The sequence below is a fragment of the Felis catus genome, chromosome A1, assembly GCF_018350175.1.
Source record: "Felis catus isolate Fca126 chromosome A1, F.catus_Fca126_mat1.0, whole genome shotgun sequence".
Lineage (NCBI taxonomy): Eukaryota > Metazoa > Chordata > Mammalia > Carnivora > Felidae > Felis > Felis catus.
In genome coordinates, this window is record NC_058368.1 from 137,512,994 (window position 1) to 137,533,952 (window position 20,959).

The 20,959-nt window shown below is 35.5% G+C and overlaps 1 protein-coding gene across 4 annotated transcripts in view; it reads left to right on the plus strand.

The window, feature by feature from the left end:
• The window catches only part of FCHO2 (FCH and mu domain containing endocytic adaptor 2), a 139,782-nt gene that overhangs the window by 77,379 nt on the left and 41,444 nt on the right, over positions 1-20,959 (plus strand). For all 4 annotated transcript variants that reach the window (XM_045061947.1, XM_045061949.1, XM_023257315.2 and 1 more), the window contains 3 exons: positions 6,253-6,297; positions 7,972-8,044; positions 11,362-11,386. In XM_045061947.1, coding sequence (XP_044917882.1) covers positions 6,253-6,297; positions 7,972-8,044; positions 11,362-11,386 — 143 coding nt within the window. The remainder of the gene's footprint in view (positions 1-6,252; positions 6,298-7,971; positions 8,045-11,361; positions 11,387-20,959) is intronic.

Below are 20,959 nucleotides of genomic sequence, written 5' to 3' on the forward strand. Positions count from 1 at the left end.
AATTTCTCGGAGGAAGAATCTGGTCCAGGTAATCTTTCTAATCTAGTCATTTCTGACTAGATCACATAGTATAAACAGGCTTCTTCACCACTGGTGGTTCCCAGGGAAAAGAGATTTAGTGAATTGGGTATAATCACGTAAGGTTTTATCAGTATCACAGAGGGTGAAAAAATGACTCAATCTGGAAGTATAGAGGTAGTGTCAGATTTTGGATGTAGGTGATTATACTTCAATGTTTAAGATTCTTTGTTTGGAGAACTAAATGAAATTTTGGACTTTGAAGTTTTACAGTGACTGAAATTTCATAGTGAAAAACCTGCTTTTTTCATTTAAGAGCATGGTTCCTAAGTTTGCCTCATCACTGATTCTCAAGCCTTGGATATATATAAGAATCAGCAGTAGAAATTTTATTTTCTTTTCCTTTCATTTCTCTTCATTTCTCTTCCCTTCTCTTCTTCCTCCATTCCTTCCTTCCTCTCTCTCTCCCTCCCTTTCTCTTTCTTTCTCCCTCTCTTTTACTCTCTCTTCCCTTCTTCCCCCTCCCTGTCTCTCTATCTCTTTTTTAAAAAAATGTACAGACAGTTCCCTGTCCCAGAAATTCTGACTGCAGTGGTCTAGGGTGGTTCCTCAGTACCACTACATTTTAAAACTCCTCATCTGAGTCTTAGGTACAGCCATTGTTCAATAACTAGAGCATTTTATCACTGGATGCTTGTTATAAATGCAGGATCTCAAACTCTACCCTAGGCCTACTGAAATAGAATCTGCATTTTTTGTATTTATTTAGCTTTAAGAATCTGCATTTAAAAAATTATTTAAGTAATCTCTACTGCCCAATGTGAGGCTTGAACTGAGATCAAGAGTAGCATGCTCTTCTTACAGAGCCAGCCAGGCACCCCTTTAAGAATCTGTATTTTAATAAGATTCTAGTGTGAGAAATAAGCCCACTGACCTGGTCAAAGGAGTGATGGAGACTTGGAGCACAGTGAAACTAGGCTTTACTCAACGTTCTTGCAAGAGCGGGTGTCTGATGGGCAGTTACAGCAGGCAGTTTATCTCATAGTATGCAAGTCCTTCCCCTGATTGCTCATTGACTGAGTACTAAGAGGTTACAGCCTTACCAGGAGGTTGCCTTTGCTCATGTAAGGGAAAAAGTAGTCTGACTGGAACAAATGTACATTCCTTGAGGTGACACAGAGACTTCAGTTCTTTGGCGCATGCTTATTGCAAAGCCTGCAAAAAATAAGCCTGCGAAATGGAGAGGGGAGGAAGAACCAGGAAGTGAAGTGTCTTAGGGTTTGGTACTCCATCATGGTAAGGGGGCTTTGTACATATTTCCAATAGGTTGTAAACCCATTGTTAATTAGCACAGCTTTTGTTTGGTTTTCCTGAAAATGAACCATCTCACTTCTCACACCTAGACAGTTTGTATGTAGAGTAAAATTGGAGAAGTACCATCTAGATTTAGTGAGTATCTGGCAGTGGACCCAGGAGTTCCCTAAGAGTGTAGTTCTCCAAGTGTGATCCCAGGACCATCTGCAGTCACCTGAGAGTTTGTGAAAAATGCACATTCCTGAGCACCAACCTAGACCTTCTATATAGGACACTCTGGGGCTGGGGCCCAGTGATTTGTGGTTTAATGAGCTCTCCAGATGATTCTTCAAAAAAAATTTTTTTTAACGTTTATTCATTCTTGAGAGACAGAGAGACAGAGTATGAATGGGGGAGGGCAGAGAGAGAGAGAGAGAGACAGAATCCAAAACAGGCTCTAGGCTCTGAGCTGTCAGCACAGAGCCCAATGCAGGGCTTGAACTCATGAACTGTGAGATCATGACCTGAGCTCAAGTCTGATGCTTAACGCACTGAGCCACACAGGCGCCCCTCTCCAGATGATTCTTAAGCAGGAAGCATTGCACTAGGAGATTCAGCTAGGCACTGGGATTTGGAACCATTGGATTGAGAGAATTCTATCTTCAAGCCCTTTATTAAAATAAGTACCCCTGAAGTGAAGTAGCATTGACGTTGCAACTTACTTTCAAATGATTTAGCAAACTAAAAAAGAAAGAATTGTATGTGTGTATGGGTATTTGTAGAGAAAGGGAAAGCAGGTATGCAAAAGGTTTTCTTCTGCCATAGCATGTTTATAAAAATGATACGACTTAGGTTCAAGTAGAGAAGGTAACTAGATTAAAGTAATTAGCCAGCAAGCAAGTGGCAAAACCAGAACTTGAGCCTGCATGCCCTTTGCTCATTACTACAGGCTGGAGTTTGATGTTCTTTTTCATGTTAGCTTGCCTGGTTCACCATCCCAGACACCCAGGAATGTGGCTGTGTTGCCCAGGAGCAAGCTTGAAAATGTAGTCATTGACTTCCATTGTTATGAGTCATTACCCCCTTCTCCTCCGCTTCTTCCCTCCCTCTTTCCTGTGTCATTACCCCCACCCCTCCACTCTCCCCAGTTATCACCATTCTTTTTGTTAGACTTTGGGATCTGGGCATGTTCATATGTTTTATTTTGGCTTTTAATTAGAACCAAGTGTTCTGTTGAGTTGGGTAAATACAGAGATAGGCTTGATTTGCGTGGCCCAGACTTACTATTTCAGTTTTGAGGCCACTTCTTAACTAGACTAAGTTGCAGATTTGCCCTGTTGGTGGCCTGAGATTTAGAATTGATTCACAATGATGGCAACTATTAAATGTTTTATATTTTTTAATACTGTACTTCAACCACAGAATGTGTTGATTAAATATTGCTATTAAATTGTCTTTCTTCCTGTAGCATTTCCTAAAAGTTTTGATTCAAAGTAGAATTCTTTACGTTGTTGACTCTTTCTCTTTCTCTTTCTCTTTCTTTCTTTTTCTCTTTCTCTTTCTTTGTTTTCTTTCAGCAATAATTTATTCCTACCTGATGATTAAAGAAAGCGTCCTCTGTAAGAATTGTTTTACTTTATTGTTGACCTCTTGGAGGTCTGCCTTTAATTTCTTCTGCTTTTTGAACTCATGATGGCATTTTTATAAAATGTGTAAAAGAGCATCAGGAGACAGAGCCAAAATGGTCTTTCTTGCTTTTATACAAATTAAATTGCCCTTGTGGCCCAGTATAAAATCTAAGCGCTAAGAGCAGTTATTTATTTTGACAACAGAATTAATTGAGCCTAAAACAGTTGAAATTCCAGTTGTAGCAAACTATTCTTTCTGACTCTTACCCTGGCTTTGGGACTGTCAAAAAAAGTAACTTGTCTTAGGATTAAATAGCAGAATGATGGGCAGTGGACTGCATTTGAGGAAGATGCTGAATAAACTTTCTACTTGTGAAACGTTTCAGAAGTGACGTGATGCAAGGGGGTCACAGTGTGCACTGATATCCAGCTGAGCTGTCAACTGGCACAGAGCCAGGCACGCAAAGCTTTGCCATGGGAAGTGGCGTGTGGAGCATATGCCATTTGGAAATCTTTTTCATGCATGAGTTAATGTTTCTTTTTAAAGGGCATATTTAGTTTTATTATACCAGAAACTGTTAATATTTCTGTCTTTAATAGAAAAGCTTATGTGCTGAAGGTATTCAGTTTAAAATTTTTATATATATTTTACAGTTTGAAAGGATCTGGCATCTTCGGTTTCAAAAGTGTGATTTTGAATAGTTTGTTTTTATTGGACATTTTCCTGTTTCAAATAGATTTTAAGAGGATGTTTAGAAAAGGGAAAGGGAAAAGCAATCGAGGTATGTCTGGTATAGGAAAAAGATTTTGAGAGAAAAAAATGTAGAACTTTGTTTGAGGGAATTTTTGTAGCGTTAAGGGATGCCTTTGGTATTTTCACATATATGAAGGCATCCAAAGATCTTAAAAGAATAATATATTTGCTAAGGTGATGTTACAGAAGTCTTCTTAGATACTCTATATTTTTGTATTTTAAAATCCTGCAGTTTGTTTGGCATTGATGTTTTGTTTTTCCTCTCTAAGCCCATAGCTTGATTATTTGAGATTATGTGAAAAGTTACTGAGCACAGATTATGCGATGTATAGCTGTAGGAACTCTCAGATTTATTTGACAGGTGGTCATAGTCTCTTAAGGTTTATTAGTAAGTTATAAAGCTAATGATACATAATAAACTATTGGTAATTTCGGTGGAAATTTTTCATTCTTTTACACCAAGTAGTTGTTAATTATTAGACGCACATACTAAAATTCTTCACCTTTCTTGATCTTTCATTTCTAATCTCTTTGTAAACTGTTAATGCATGCCTCTAAAGAATTCCAACAATGAGTTCATTACCCTTTCATTTAATGAATTTTTAGCTTCCAGATTTGCAAACCGAACTTGAAGTCTTTTAAATTTTTAATTGGGTCATTTTCTGATTTCAAGGCTTTTTGGGGTGGAAGTAGTAAATGTATTTTATTTTTTTTAGTCACATGTGTATTATAAGAATACTTAGAAAGGTATCACTAATTAATCAGGACCTTGTTTATCAACTCAATTTTATGAGTTTTTTTTTTCAGTTGTTGTTGTTATTTTGCTTATCACTAAATGTTAATGTACTCTATTTGAATAGAAACCAGAACTGAAGAAGTAGATCTTAGATTTGGGGTTAAGAAGGACATTTTAGCCAATTGTTTGGTTTTTTTTTGTTTTTGGTTTTTTTTGTTTGTTTGTTTGTTTTTTAGAGAGAGAACACATGAGTGTCGGAGAGGGGCAGAGAGAGAGAGAGAGAGAGAGAGAGAGAGAGAGCAAGCAAGCCTTAAGTAGGCTCTCTGCTCAGCATGGAGCTTGACGTGGGGCTTGATCCCACAACCCTAGAATCATGACCTGAACTGAAATTAAGGGTCAGACGTTCAACTGACTGATCCACCAATATTTTTAGATGTTCTTTCTTGTAGAGAAATATTTCTTACTAATTAGTGGCTTTCTTTTATAATTAGACGATCAGTGAGAACGCTGATGATGAACTTATTCATAGTTTTAGTTTAGCTTAATGTCTCAGAAGAACCAGTAATGAAATCTTCTGTTTTCCACTCTTCAAGCTTTGTTTTTATTTTTTTTATTTTTTTATGTTTATTTGTTTTAAAAGAGAGAGAGTGAGAACAAGTAGGGGAGAGGCAGAGAGAGAAGGAGAGAGAATCCCAAGCAGGCCCCAAGCTGTCAGCACAGAGCCCAACGTGGGGGGTCCATCTCACAAACCGTGAGATCATGACCTGAGCTGAAATCAAGAGTTGGACACTTAACTGAGTCACCCAGGTGCCCCCAAGGCTGATTTTTAAATTTTTTGAAATAGTATGTTGAAACTATTACTATTAATAAAAATTTATTTCACAAAAATGCTGAACTTGCATAAATTTAAGTATTATAAAACAGGGGTAAAATGACTGTTTAATAGAAGATATTTTTTAGTCTGATGTTTACTTTTGGGGACATTTTAGCAGAACAGTGATTCATGCTTTTGCTAGTTTCTTTACTACCTAAATAGTTTAGTATCCCATGTACATGAAATCTATTATATGACATTTAAGGCTAGTCTTAGCAGATCTGTCATTTTAGAGCTACTTAAAATGTTTTTCAACTGATTTCTATTTTATCTTCTTCCTCTTTCTGTAGTCTATCCCTCATACCAGTGCTAATTTTCTTTTAAGACCACTTTATAGGGGCATGTATGTATCACCTCTCATGAAAACTCTTCCCATTACCTGCAAACTAAAAGTTCAGATTCCTTGACCTGCTTTACAGTTAGAGGATCACCACTTAGCTACGATGTAATTAATGCACTTATTTGTTCAGCAAATATTTGTTAAAGACCTATTATTTGCCAGTTCACAGTGGTCTACGAGAGGGACAAGTTCCCAAGCTGACATTCTAGTAGTATTTACTATGTTGGTCCCCCATCCTCCCCATGAACACAACCAGGGATTCAGCACCTGCCTTTTATTGTGCTTATTTTTTTCTTTAGTATCCTGCAAGCTCCTTGAAAACAGAAAGTACACAGTAGGTGTCTCCAGTTCTACAGTATCATATATAAAGGGTTTTCAGTTAACTGTGATCATAATAATAGACTAGTGTCAGTTTTTGTCAATGTTAGGGTTATTTGGTTTTTAAAATTATTGATATTTTAATAACACTATCAGATAACACTAGAACACATGTCAAGTCGATTAAAAAGATGTAATGTGATTTGATCTGATTGTTTTCCATCAGCTTTAAATTTTTTTTTTTTTTTTTTTTTTAACTAAGAGCTGTTCATCTGTTTTGTTTTGTTTTAGGCCTTATTGAATTTGAAGAATGTGACCCTGCTAGTGCAGTTGAAGGTAAGTTAACTAGTTGTAATGTGTGGTAACTAGCTAATATCTTCTGTTTATTGAACAAATAAAGAGTGGCTATTATCCTTTGATGTCAGCATGTTTGTGGAGTGATATAAAAAATCTGAATGTAGTTTGAAGGCCTATAGATTTTTAATCTTTACTTAATAAGTAAACAGTAGGTTTGCCCAAAGGAATATTAGTGTGTTAGAATATATATCTTAAAAGATTAAATATAACATGTATTTATTTTCAAATACACATCGAGATTGTTTTCTTTATTGACATCCATCTTTAAACATTCTCATGTCATAAATATGAAAATCATTGCTACACGTTAATGTATAAGATTTATTTTAAAGTGAGAAACATTTCAGTAATTAATGAAGATTATATATTGATGTTAATATTCCCCTCATTCAGGAGGAGTGATGATGTGACTTGGAGAAAGGGTCTACAACCCTTCATGTTTGTTTATTTAAATACTCTATTTTTAAGTAATCTCTGCACCCAATGTGGGACTCAAATTCACAACCCCAAGAGATAGATTCACATGTTCCACAGACTGAACCAGCCAGGCACCTACCTTCCTGTTTAAGTACTTTGTGAGCTACTAGAAATAATTTGGGAAGCAATCTTTTCTATTTATTTTTCTCTCAACATTTATGTGAGAATTCAGAGAAAAGGTTTACTGTTGTGTGTAAAGCTATCATTGGAGGAGTCAGGCTCTCGTGCCTAGATTTCTTACAGTTACTAGCTGTTTGAGAGCAGTAACTATGCAAGTTCTCTGTTCTTTAGCTTTCTTTATTGTAAAATGTGGATAGTAAGTAATACTCTGTGAGAAAAAAATGTATTTGATATAACATGCTGTACAAATGTATGGTTTAGTTTTGCATGGAAGCAAGTACCTTGTTCTGAAACAGCTGGTTTCTAATCCTGGCTATAGTATTTAGTAGCTGGATAATACTGAGATAAAAAAACAAAACCAAAAAATACCCTTGAGTTTCCTCATCTATATGGTGAGAGGTTATCTTAGGTATGCTCTATAGTTGTCCGAGTAAGCAGCTAAGCTTTGTGCTGAATTCCAGCAACAATTAATAGTATGGCTGATTTCTAAGAAATAATTTGTCATGAAGGAAGAGGAGGAAGAACTGCCATATTAGGCAGAATAAAAATGATACTCATTTATGGTACAATCAACTTACAACATTCATTATATTAAAGATAATATGTGTGCAAAAGAATGCCATAAGTTTTCTGTGTTTACCGTTAATGGATCTGTTGTGTCATCTTTTTATTTAAAACACCGCATTCGTATTTTTTGATCTTCCAGACAGGAAACATGATTTGACTTGGATTTATAACAAAATCTAATATAGTGAATAATGTCCCTTCTTTGAAGTTTTAAGATTCTCCAAATGTTTATGTTGTCTGAGGTAATTTAGGGGAGACTTAGAGGAAAAGAGAATTTTATTAATCAAGTGATAAATCTTTATTAAGTTAACATAAGAAAAATCTAAACAGACTATGACTATGACTTAAACAGTAGAGTTTACCAATTGATACTTTTATTTCTTTCATCCAGATTTAGTATTGACATAAGCAAATTATGTGTCAGGATACAAGTGTAATATATTTATCAGCAGCAGTTATGTTTCTGTGACAATATACATTTATTTTAAGGTATAAAACCACGGAAAAGAAAGACTTTTGGTTTGCCAGGAATAATTAAAAAGGAAAAGGATGCAGAGTCTGTGTAAGTATATTAAATATTGTCACAATTCTTTGTTATTAAGTAACTAAGAATAAGACTTGTTTTGAATGTGAGAAGAAAAATTTCTTCAGAAATAACTCAATGTATGTATGTCTGAGGTGTAAAAAATACACTTTTCTGAATACATTTGCTAGCTCCTCTGGGTTAAGTTAAAAGTATTAGATTTCTTACTGTTTTAAAATATTAAGATAAAGGCTTCTATGTTTTGAAATTTAAACTTTAAAGACATTCTTTTTACAAAATGATACATGCATATTTAAAAAAAAGTGCAAAGGAAACTAAAAATTCTTCTAAATCTTAATGCCTAAGAAAAAACCCATGGTCAACAATTTGATGAAAATCCTTCTAGACAACTCTAAACATATAGGCTCATAGCGATATATGCACACGTAAACAGAAAATGGGGAAGAACAAAAGCCCTAACATGTTTTAAACATTTATGCTAGGTCATCAGCTTTTGATAGAGGATGGAATATAAATCTGATTTACCTTTAAAAAAAATTAAGTTAGGATACAAAGAATATAAATTAGCATATAGTAAATTCAACAGATATTGGGTAAGTGAAATTTTCTGTCTTGGCTACACATTAGAACTACGTGGAAAATTAACATAAATATATCTATGCCAGGCCCCACCTCAGACCAATTATTACAGATTTGCAGGGTGTGAGACACAGCATAATTTTTGTTTTGTTTAGTTTGGTTTGCTTTTAAGCAGCCTCTGTCATTCCTAATATACACCTGGGGTTGAGAAGCTCTTAAGAGGTATGATTTACCAGACACAAACTGGAATTAAAGGAATCTTTGTTTCTGTAATTATTCAACCTATATAGATTGACAAGACGCTAATCAAGTCTTAAATGATTTGTTAAGCCAGTAACACTGGCTTGAAATTTATTTAAAATCCCTGCTTCTCCAGCGTAATTAGCAGAGCTTTCATCGCCACTCATATTTTCAGTGTAAGAGAACGATTTGTGCTTTGGGTGTTCTTACCTCCTATCTAGTTAAATTCATTTTATCTGAGTTTCTGCCATTCTAAATGTCTGTTTCTAACCCCCTCCCAAGTTTAGTTTCACTTGGTTAACAAATTAAGACTGATTGGGAAGTGATTTATATCTGTGGTTACCATCTCATCTGCAGATGTCTTTTCAGCTTTATGAAGGGAGTATTTTGCTAAGGAGATGGAATCAAAACTATTTTTGTAACATTGGAAATACTTAAGGAAGTCTAAACAGTTGATTCGTACATGAAATTAGAAATGTAGCCACTTTGTTAGTATATTATAGACAGAAAGGCCTTAAATTCAATTATTTTTATAATATGTGGTTTTCACAGCTGATAATTCAGGGAGCTTATAATATTTTTGTGTATTCTGTGTTTTTAGAATTGTTTTGCATGATCAGTAATTTCCCAGTACCATCGTTAGGCCACTTGGATATTGGAATATTTTTCACCACTGAGAATACTAGGGCAGAAAATCAGTGCTTTAAACAACTGCATCATGATTGTCTTCTTTCAACACTTCCAGGCAGGAGAAATATTAGAAACCTCTTTGTTTGAAATGCCCAAGGCTCTTGGCATGCTGCTTCTTAAACAGCCTGAAGGCTTTTGAAATGCCAGTGATTGTGGAAGAGGGGTCCTGCTCAGAGCTTGCTCTTCCTGGGGCTTCATCTGCAGGTCTCATTACAGCCCACTGTGAAAGCAAACAGATGAGTGCTTTCCCACAAAGACTGGACAGTTCTGGCTTAAAGCCAGAGAATAAACTGTTTGGAACTTTGACACTTTGATATTTAAACTTTATCTTTAAAAAAAGAAGAAAGTAGAAGTGCTCTAACATTTTAAATGATTCTGTAGAGGAATTGAATTCATTATTGTCTTTTCTGGAACATTTCCTCAGAGTATGCAGTAGGATTTTTGATAAATACCCCTCATATATCAGTAATAAGGGAGCTCTTTTTTCAAAATTGGCAATCTTAGGTGACATTTAAATGGCTATAAAGACACAAGAGGTTTGCATTTACCTGCTTTGGTGCTGGAGTTTGGATTAAGAGCAGTGTGGTCATCTCCCTCTTTTTCCGTTATTTCAGTCTGTTCCATTTTGTCTTCCCCTAACAGAATTCTTCACTCTGTAGATTTTTCTGATTTGTGCTTAGTCTTTGGGTAGATAGAGATGACCTGCATATCCTGTTTATTAATTTAGTACTTTTTATTGTCCATTGGGCTCTCAAGGTATACCTAATGTGTATGTTTTTAGTCTGTTATTAAAGTGGCAGATTCTGATACTGCGTGCATTAACTGTCTAAAGTCAAAGAATTACGCAACTAATCTAGATATGTTTTCAGTATGCACTCTGATTTTTGTGAATTTGATCTAGAATATGTACACAGAAATTCTTCTAACCGTATTCTTCATGGCCTCAATGTCTTTAATTTTATATGTTTAAGTCTTTATTTGATTATTTGAGAAGGTTGATCTTCTTTATGTTTTGGTTTTGCATATAAAATACTTTTTTTGGGGGGGGCATTCACTTTCGAATGCCCCTCTCTGTAAAGAGAGCTTTCTTACTATTCTTACTTTCTAATTTTATACTCTGATAAAGTTCTTGCTTCCCGTTCACTTAAAAAAATAAATAAAATATATTTTTGCTAGTTTACGTCCAAATTAATATTTATCAGTTAAATAAGTGATAAAATTAACAATTTTCAACAACTTAGTAGACTAGAAAGCTTTTTCAAGTGGAAGTCTGGCTACTCATTTAACATATATGGAGAAAAATAGCTTTTTTGGCTTTTGTTTATATGCTAGCTATGGAATGTACTTCAAATGAAACTGAAGTTTTAACAAAAGTATATTGTAAAATGTTATTTACTAGTATTTACCAATTAATACAAGTACAGACTTAAAAAAAAAAAGTCGAGCTTTCCTCTTAGAAATTTTTTTAGCTTTCTCTGCCTAAAGAATTAAAAGCCACTAAGAAATCCTTGTAGGACTGATAGCTTCCTTTATAAGATTTGTGTGTGTGTTAATGGAAAAGAAGTACTTGTGAAGTACAAGTTTTTAAAATAATTGTAAGCTGTGTGAGTTTCATTTTGTCATGTATTATGGATATAGGAATGCTTTCTTTTGAATTTTAAAATCATTTAGTATATTTTAATCTTCATGATTTGATTTTTTCTAAATATTTTTGTTAAGTTTAAATAAAGTTACATTTAAATACCAAGATGATCACTTTCAGTATACAGTTATTATTGGATAGTTGTAATAATTGAGTATTTATAATATTTTGTTTATTTTAATAGGGAATGCCCTGATGCAGATTCACTTGTAAGTAGATTTTACTTTGATATAAACCATGTAAATTAGCTATTTTGATTAGGAAATACCCAGCATATTTGGGTTGAGTTGTTCACAAATCTTTCTAAGAAAAATACTAACCAGTTTATTGTAAATTCACTATTAAAGTCACAGATAAAATTTTGGCCTTATATTACTAGATGCTTTTATATTAAATAAAAGGTAGTTCTACCTACCTTTGAAAAGTGGACATTTTAGTTTAAAAATTTGAATGGTACCATACCATATTGCTTTTTCTTGAGAAATATGCCAGATCTCAAATCTGCATACTTTAAAACGCGATGCTCTTAATTGTGTATTCCTGGGGCACCTGGCTAGCTCAGTTGGTTAAGTGTCTGACTTTGGCTCAGGTCATGATCTCATGGTTCTTGAGTTCGAGCCCCACATGGGGCTCTCTGCTGTCAGTGCAGAGCCTGCTTTAGTTGCTCTCTCTCCCTCACCCTCTCTCTATCCATTCTCCTCTTGCTCATGCTCTCTCAAAAATAAGTAAGCATTAAAAATAAAAATGTGTTCCTGATTATTAAAATTTTATTAAAGTATTTGAGTTTTGTTTAGAGGTTATCATTTTAGAAAACATAGCAGTAATAATCATGGTTAGTACTTCTCTGTGCTTTTTGTTCTGAAGAAAGTTTGTTTATATTTCGTATTTAAATATATTTCTTTATATGTAATTAAAGAAGACATTAAATGGAGCTCCTTGTGGTTACACTGGGAGAGTAGATTTACGAAATGGTATAAGTATTGTATAGACAGACACACTTTTCAAGTTGTTCATTAGACAGTGGTCATGTTGCTAAGTGCAGTAGGATCAAGCTGCCTGTCTCCTTTGCTTATTGTTCTTGCTTCCATAATTACTCTTTTTTTTGGCCCAAAAACCTTTTGATCTTTTACAGCATAATGGTGTATATACCAAGATAAAGATATTTTGTGAAACATTGTGTTTTATGTAACTTAACTAAAATAAAATTAGTATTTTTGCTGTCTATTTCAACTTTAAAATAAGAAGATTATGATTTGTTGATAAATGTAGAGTGAAAAGAAAGAAATAGATTTCTAGTGTCATCCAGGGTTAAAAATCTCAGCTAATTGATACTGTTCTGTAATGATCAGTGTTAACCAATTTTGAACTGTTGTCAGTACTTGTCTGGAATTAGAAAAGCACTTATAAAAAGGATGCGTAAGTCTAATGTCATATAAGAAGTGATTCATAAATTTGTGTTGAAAGAAAACAAAACAGTATGTTTTGTAATTTTAATTACCAAAAAAATTTTAGAAGAATATGAACCAGTAAAGATAAATTGGCAGAGTATGTTTGTAAGACATATAACAAGGGGCTAATTAATTTCCTTTGTAAAATTTCTATACAGATCATTTTTTTTAATGTTAACCGATTTTATTTCAGATTCCACACTGCAATGAATTTCAATAAACCATCACTTCTTATGCTGTGATTTAGTACCAAAAATATATATCCAAATTACAGTAAAGCCTTGGACTGTGAGTAACTTGTTCTGCAAGTGTTCTGCAAGACAAGCAAAGATTTCTAATAAATTTTAACTTGATAAACAAGCAATGTCTTGCAATAGGAGTAGTACATGATGCTGAATGTCACATGATCACAACTGAGCCAGTGGTTCTTCTCTTCTTCTTCTCTCTCTGTCTCTGTCTCTATCTCTCTCACTACAGGCTTGTGGGTGATCATCTCCCATTCTCAGATGCTTGGTCTCAGGCTGTGGTGTTTGGCACAAATCAGTGATTTTTCAGAACGTTGGAAGGTGCTCACAACTGGCCCTAGTGTATTTTTTGTCACTTCAAGACACCAACGGACAGTCCTTTGCTTTTCCATACAAGAATAAGCTTAGGGATGCTTTGCTTCACTCTAGATTAGGCTGCCTGCAGATACAGATCCTCCCCTCCGCTGTCTTATTGTCAGTTACATTAAGTACAGTATATGACAAGAGTTTATTAATATGCACTGTAGTCAGCATCCCTGTGAGCATATATAATGGCCCCCATGCAGAAAAAGATTCCATTGAACCGATAGATAACAGTGATTCCGTTAGTGATATTATTGAAAGTCATCCTACACAATCACCCTCCTCTCTCTTGTCTCCCTCAAACCAGCCATGAAGGTTTTTAAAGGTAAATACAGATTAATTTGTTTCTTTTTCTTTATATTTTGCATTTTATTTATTATATTATATTACAATCATTTTTATATGAATATTTTTGGGTTGTGGAATGAATCATCTGAGTTTCCATTATTTCTTATGGGGAAATTTGCTTTGATATACAGGTGCTTTGGATTACAAACGTGTTTCTGGAATGAATTATGCTCACAAACCAAGGTTTTACTGTATCTGCAGAAATTTTAAACTACTTTTTTTTTTCAGTTTAATAAGTGAGATGAGTTATAAAGTCATGTTTTCTTTATATGTTTCCACCAAAACAAAATATCTCACAGATTGAAAGCAGAAATATGTGAGAATCATGTCCTCTTCTAAACGCGACACTAAAAAGATTTTCAAAAATGTTAAACAATGCTACTCTTCCCATTTTTTTATTTTAAAAATAAATTTATTTTTCACACATATTTATGTTTAACACAATACTTTTATCACTATTTTTAAATTAATAAATATTTTAATTTTACTTTCAATTTCATAATATATACTCATGGAATTTTCAATAAGTGTTCATGGATTCTGAAACTAAGGTGATTATATACTACTGAGCTCGGTCATCATCTCTAAGAATAAGGAGTCTACACCTTGCTGAATTCTTACATACCGTTCTCAAAAGGATGAACAAGTATAACAAGCACACCAATCCATGTATCTTGAATATTTTTAATTTCATCAATAAGGAACCAGTTTAACATTTACTGTGGTAATTAGAAAATATCTAACTCACAAATTAAAACCATTCATGACATTCACTATTTGATTAGAAAAGCCTCATGTGCTGAGGAAGAGGGAGACGTAAGCATGTATATAGTAACATTAGAATTCCAGCTGAGGACACCTGGAGTTTGAATTCCCTATTAGAATTCAGAATTCAGCAACAGAGCTTTAACTTCATCATAGTAAGAATCATGTAATACTGTACCATCAATTCTTATACGGATCAGTTTTAAAGGTGAGCAAGCATCTCAGTAGGAAAGGGGCATTATGATAAAAACAGGCTGTTTCCATAAAAAGAAATAAAAGTGGTAAATAACCATAAGAAATGTTGCTCAGAATGGTAGTCTCATTCTGATGCAAATTAAAATAAAATTATTTATCTATCATATTGGCAAAAGTTTTGGTTTACTTGTATTAACAGGAATGTAAATTGGTACAGTCTGTCTTGCGGATAGTTTGGCACTATCTTCTCAAATAAGAAATGCATGTTCTTTTTGACTCCCCATTCCTACTGCTTGCCACTTACTGTTAGGGTTTTATATGTACTTGGTCAAGATGTATGCATATAGTAGCCCTCCCCACCATCTGCTGTTTCGCTTTCCATGATTTAAGTTACTTACGGTTGATTGTGGTTCAGAAGCAGATGATCCTCTTTCTGATATATCATTAGAAGGTCATTAGTAGCCTGACACTACGTCACAGTGCTTACATCATTCACCTCATGTCATCTTATCATATAGGTATTTTATTATGTCACATCATCACAAGAAGACGGTTGAGTACAGTAAAGTAAGATATTTAGAGAGAGAGAGAGCGAGAGAGCACATCCACGTAACTTATAGTATGTTGTAATTCTTGTTATTATTGTTGTTAATGTTATGGTGTCTAAAAAAATCTCTTATTGTATCTAATTTATAAATTAAACTTTATCATAGGTATGTATGTATAGGGAAAAACCTAGTATACATAGGGTTCATTACTGTCCTTGGTTTCAGGCATCCACTGGGGTGTAGGAATGTATCCTCCATGGATAAGGGGGACTACTGTATGTAGAGGGGGAGGGAGAGAGAAGTAGAGACATGTTTATTCCAACATTGTTTATATTAACAAAAAACTGGAAACATCCATCAAAATGGAGATTGGTTAAATAAATTATTAAACATTCACTCTAATAATCACACGTTACAGAATTAGGTTGTAGTGCCTGCTGATATGGAAAGAGAAGCAGCAAGTATGATTTTTAAGTAACTGCTGTTTTAAAAATATAAATGAGCAGATATCTTTGGGTGTTTTTTGTTTCGTTTTTTAAAGAATGTATTACTGGACACTTAATTGTGGTTATGTTGTGCCCAGAATTCGTGATCCCCAAAGACCACCAGGGAGCCGAGTCCTATGCAAAAGCAAAAGAGCCTTTATTCGAGCTAGCTCGAGCCCAGTCCCCTACCTGCACCGACGCAGTGGTGAGATACCAGGGAGAGACAGAGAGTTTCAAAAGCACAAAGGTTTTATAGGGGTCTAGGGGCAGCCGATTGGCCGGGGAAGGGGCGTGGCCTCGGCCGATTGGCTGGGGAAGGGGCGTGTTTTGATCAGGAAGCTTGAATGGGTGAGTGGGAGGTCACTCAAAGGGAGGAGGCGTGGTCTAGGTGAAGGACACAGAACAAGATGGAGCCGGCCGGCGTAGGCCCGCCCTTTCAGTTACTTTTGGAGAGCAGCATTACAGTGGTGGTCAGCAGGGAGAAGAGGCTTTCTTTTGTTGTTTTATTTATAGCCTATTATTATTTATTTATGGCCTATTTATGACTTTTTTATGGCTAGTCTTTTTTTATTGTTGTGTTTTGTTTTTTAAGTAGGCTCTATGCCCATCATGGGCCTTGAACTCATGACCCTGAGATCGAAAGTTGCATGCCCTACTGACTGAGCCAGCCAGGTGCCCTATGGTACTCTTAATGATTTCTTTAAAAAGCATCCATGGTCTAGACGTCTTGGTAGGGAAATTACCATTTAATTTCTGTTCCGTTTCTAAATGGTCTGTGTAATTAAATTATTTTGAGGGACTACATCTTTAGTTTTTCTTTTTTTTAACCTTTTTTAACGTTTCTTTATTTTGAGAGAGAGAGAGAGTGAGCGTGTGGGGGCAGGGGCAGAGAGATAGGAGAGAAAGAATCCCAAGCAGGCTCCAGACTGCCAGCTGGGAGCTAGAATGTGTGGCTCCAACCCATGAGATCATGACCTGAGCAGAAATCAAGAGTTGGATGCTTAGCTGACTGAGCCACCCAGGTGCCCCTCCAGTTAGTTAATTATTCCAATATATTTTTTTAAAATCACTGCCACCACTATCCAAACCTGTCTTTTAAGATTAGTGGGTTAAGTTATCTGCTCTTTTTTTCATATTGCTTTGGCCTAATGCTTTGCTCCAACAGTGTGGGGCCATAATGTAGAAATCATGGATTGAATGAACAAAGATTGTAAACAGGTAATGTCTAAATTTTTCTTAATCCCAAGTTTCTATGAATAGTTTCAACATTGAATATCTAATATACTGAGAATCCTAATTTATTTTGAAAGAATTAATTTACAGCAAGTTGCAAAGATAGTACAGAGCAGTCTTGTGTGCCTTTCACCTGTTTTCTCCTCATAACTTCTTGCAGAAATACAGTATCATGACTGGGATGATGACATTAATGCAGTCTGAGCATTTCCATGACCACAAGGATCTTTTGGTCTTTTGTGCTGATTGCCCTTTTACAGCCACTTTTCTTCCATCACCACCCTCCTTAGCCTCTGGCAACCAATAATCTTTTCTCCATTTCTATAATTCTGTCAATTCAAGAATGTTATTTAAGTTGGAATCCTACCATAACCTTTTCAGATTTTTTTTTTTTTTATTCAGCACAGTTCTCTTGAGTTCCACCCAGGTTCTTGCACGTATGAATAGTTTATTCCTTTTTGTTGTTAAATAGTAGTATTCCATGGTATAGATGCACTAAAATTTGTTTTAACCATTCACCTATCATAGGACCTTTAGTTGTTTCCAGTTTTTGGCTATTAGAAAAAAGTGCTTTGAACAATCATGTACAGGTTTTTCTATGGACACAGTGTCCCCTCTGACCCTGGTAATTTTCTTTCTGAAGTTTGGTTTTATCTAACAAGAAGACAGTCATTCTGCCCTAATTTTTTTATTTTAAAGTTTATTTATTTTAAGAGAGTGTGCATGAGCTGGGGAAGGGGCAGAGAGGTGAGAGAGAATTCCAAGCTGACTCCACACTTTCAGTTTAGAGCCCAGCGTGGGCTTGAACTCATGAACTGTGAGATCATGACCTGAGCCGAAACCAAGAGTTGGATGCTTAAGCCACTGAGCCACTCAGTTGCCCATCTTTTTTTTTTTTAATTAACTTTTATATGGTATATTTTTTCTATTTTTTTTACTTTCCCCCATCTATGGTGTTATATATGAAGTGAATTTCTTATAGACAGCATATAGTTAGGTCATGTTTTTTAATCCATTCTACCAATCTGTATTTTGTTATCTTTGGACAGTTTATTTATTTATTTATTTTTTAAATTTACATCCAAGTTAGTTAGCATATACTGCAGCAATGATTTCAGGAGTAGATTCCTTAATGCCTCTTACCTATTTAGTCCATCCCCCCTCCTACAACCCCTCCAGCAACCCTCTCTTCTCTATATTTAAGACCCTCTTAGGTTTTGTTCCCCTCCCTGTTTTTATATTATTTCTGCTTACCTTCTCTTATGTTTATCTGTTTGTATCTTAAATTCCTCATATGAGTGCAGTCATACGATATTTGTCTTTCTCTAATTTTGCTTAGCATAATACCTTTAGTTCCATCCACATAGTTGCCAGTGGCAAGATTTCATTCTTTTTGATTGCTGAGTAATACTCCATTGTGTGTGTGTGTGTGTGTGTGTGTGTGTGTGTGTGTGTGTGTACATACATACATACATACATACACACCACATCTTCTTTATCCATTCATCTGTCAATGGACATTTGGGCTCTTTCCATACTTTGGCTATTGTTGATAGTGCTGCTGTAAACGTTGGGGTGCATGTGCCCCTTCAAAACAGCACACTTGTATCCCTTGGGTAAATACCTAGTAGTGCAATTGCTGGGTCCTAGGGTTATTTTCAGTTTTTTGAGAAACCTCCATACCGTTTTCCAGAGTGGCTGCACCAGTTTGCATTCCTACCAGCAATGCAAAAGAGATCCTCTTTCTCTGCATCCTCACCAACATCTGTCATTGCCTGAGTCGGTAATTTTAGCTGTTCTGACTGGAGTAAGGTGGTGGTATTTCATTGTGGTTTTCATTTGTATTTCTGTGATGATGAGTGATTTGAGCATTTTTTCATGTGTCTGTTCGCCATCTGGATGTCTTCTTTGGCCCATTTCTTCACTGGACTGTTTGTTTTTTGGGTGTTGAGTTTGATAAGTTCTTTGGATACTAACCCTTTATCTGATATGTCATTTGCAAATATCTTCTCCCATTCCGCAGGTTGCCTTTTAGTTTTGCTGATTGTTTCCTTCGCTGTGCAGAAGCTTTTTATTTTGATGAGGTCCCAGTAGTTTATTTTTGCTTTTGTTTCCCTTGCCTCCGGAGAGGTGTTGAGTAACAAGTTGCTGTGGCCAAGGTCAGATAGGTTTTTGCCTGCTTTCTCCTCTAGGATTTTGATGGCTTCCCATCTAACATTTAGGTCTTTAATCCATTTTGAGTTTATTTTTGTGTTTGGTGTAAGAAAGTGGTCCAGGTTCATTCTTCTGCATGTTGCTGTCCAGTTTTCCCAGCACCATTTGCTGAAGAGACTGTCTTTATTCCACTGGCTATTCTCTTCTGCTTTGTCAGAGATTAGCTGGCCATACGTTTGTGGGTTCATTTCTGTGTTGTCTATTTTGTTCCACTTATCTGAGTGTTTTTGTGCCAGTACCATACTGTCTTGATGATTACAGCTTTGTAATACATCTTGATGTCTGGGATTGTGATGCCTCCAGCTTCGGTATTCTTTTTCAGAATTGCTTTGGCTATATGGGGTCTTTTCTGGTTCCATACAAATGTTGGTATTATTCTAGCTCTGTGAAGAATGCTAGTATTATTTTGATAGAGACTGCTTACCATAATTATTGACATAACAGGGCTTATGTGTGTCATTTTATCTTTGGTTTTCATTTTGTTTTCTTTTTCCTGCCTTCCCTGAGGGTTATTTGAACCTTTTTTAGAGCTGCATTGTGATTTATTTATAAAGTTTTTGAACATATGGCTCTGTTTTCACTCTTCACTACCTTCAGATAGTTTTTTTTTTAATTTTTAAATTAAATTTTAATTAAGTTTTTAGAGAGCACAAACTGGGGAGAGGGGCAGAAGGAGAAAGAGAGAATCTTAAGCAGACTTCATGCTTAGCACAAAACCCGATGCGGGGCTCTATCCCACAGCCCTGGGATCATGACCTGAGCCAAAACTAAGAGTTGGATGTTCAACTGAGCCACCCAGGTGCCCCCCAGTAGTTTCTCTAGCCAGAATTTATAGTTGTAATCTTTAAGAGGTCAGTCCAGAAGCAGCTTACTCAGTCCTGTAGAAAACAGCTCGGCATTATTTTAAATTATTACATCATACTGTATAGTGTATTGTAAACAAATTTAAAAGTGGTATCAACAAATTCTTACAACTTCTAGGAGATTACATATCTGTATGTTTTTAGGGTACTGGGAATAAGAATAAAGTATTTTATTTTTTTTTATTTTTTTTATTTAAAAAAAATTTTTTTTTCAACGTTTATTTATTTTTGGGACAGAGAGAGACAGAGCATGAACGGGGGAGGGGCAGAGAGAGAGGGAGACACAGAATCGAAAACAGGCTCCAGGCTCCGAGCCATCAGCCCAGAGCCTGACGCGGGGCTCGAACTCAAGGACCGCGAGATCGTGACCTGGGTGAAGTCGGACGCTTAACCGACTGCGCCACCCAGGCGCCCCAAGAATAAAGTATTTTATAAAAACTTTCTGATTTCTAATGGATCCAATTTGGTAAAGCTTAAAGTATTTTAAAGTATTATTTACATATTAGCAAACAATATGCAGAACTTAAAGTGCTCTATTTCTAGGGGTTATAAGTGTATCACTTGTCATCATTTTCTTTTAATGTTTATTGGAGAGAGAGAGGGCCCTAGCACACAAGCAGGGTTGGGGTAGAGAGGGAGTGAGATAATCTCCATGTTGATAGCTTGGAGCCTCGCCCTCTCAAACCGTGAGATCAAAATTGAGTCAAAATTGAGAGTCCAATGCTTAACATACTGAGCCACCCACATACCCCTTTTCATCTTTTAATCTATAGAATCTACTCTTCACTCTGTATTAGATTTTTCATTTCTAGATTTTATCCAGTCTGTTAACTCACTGCTGGCTACAGTAGGCTTTTTATTCAGTTTGGAAGCTATAGCCATGTTAATTCTGCTCTTTGTTCTCCTTGACCTTATGCTGTGACTGAGATCATCTTTCATACTGTTCTTGCTGAGCCTTAGCAAGTGAATGGATGAAGAATAGTAAACTTTACCAGTACAAGAATATTGGCTGTCCAGTTCCAACTGGCATTTCTTGGCGATCTTTTTTATTTCATATAAAAATTATTTTGGAACT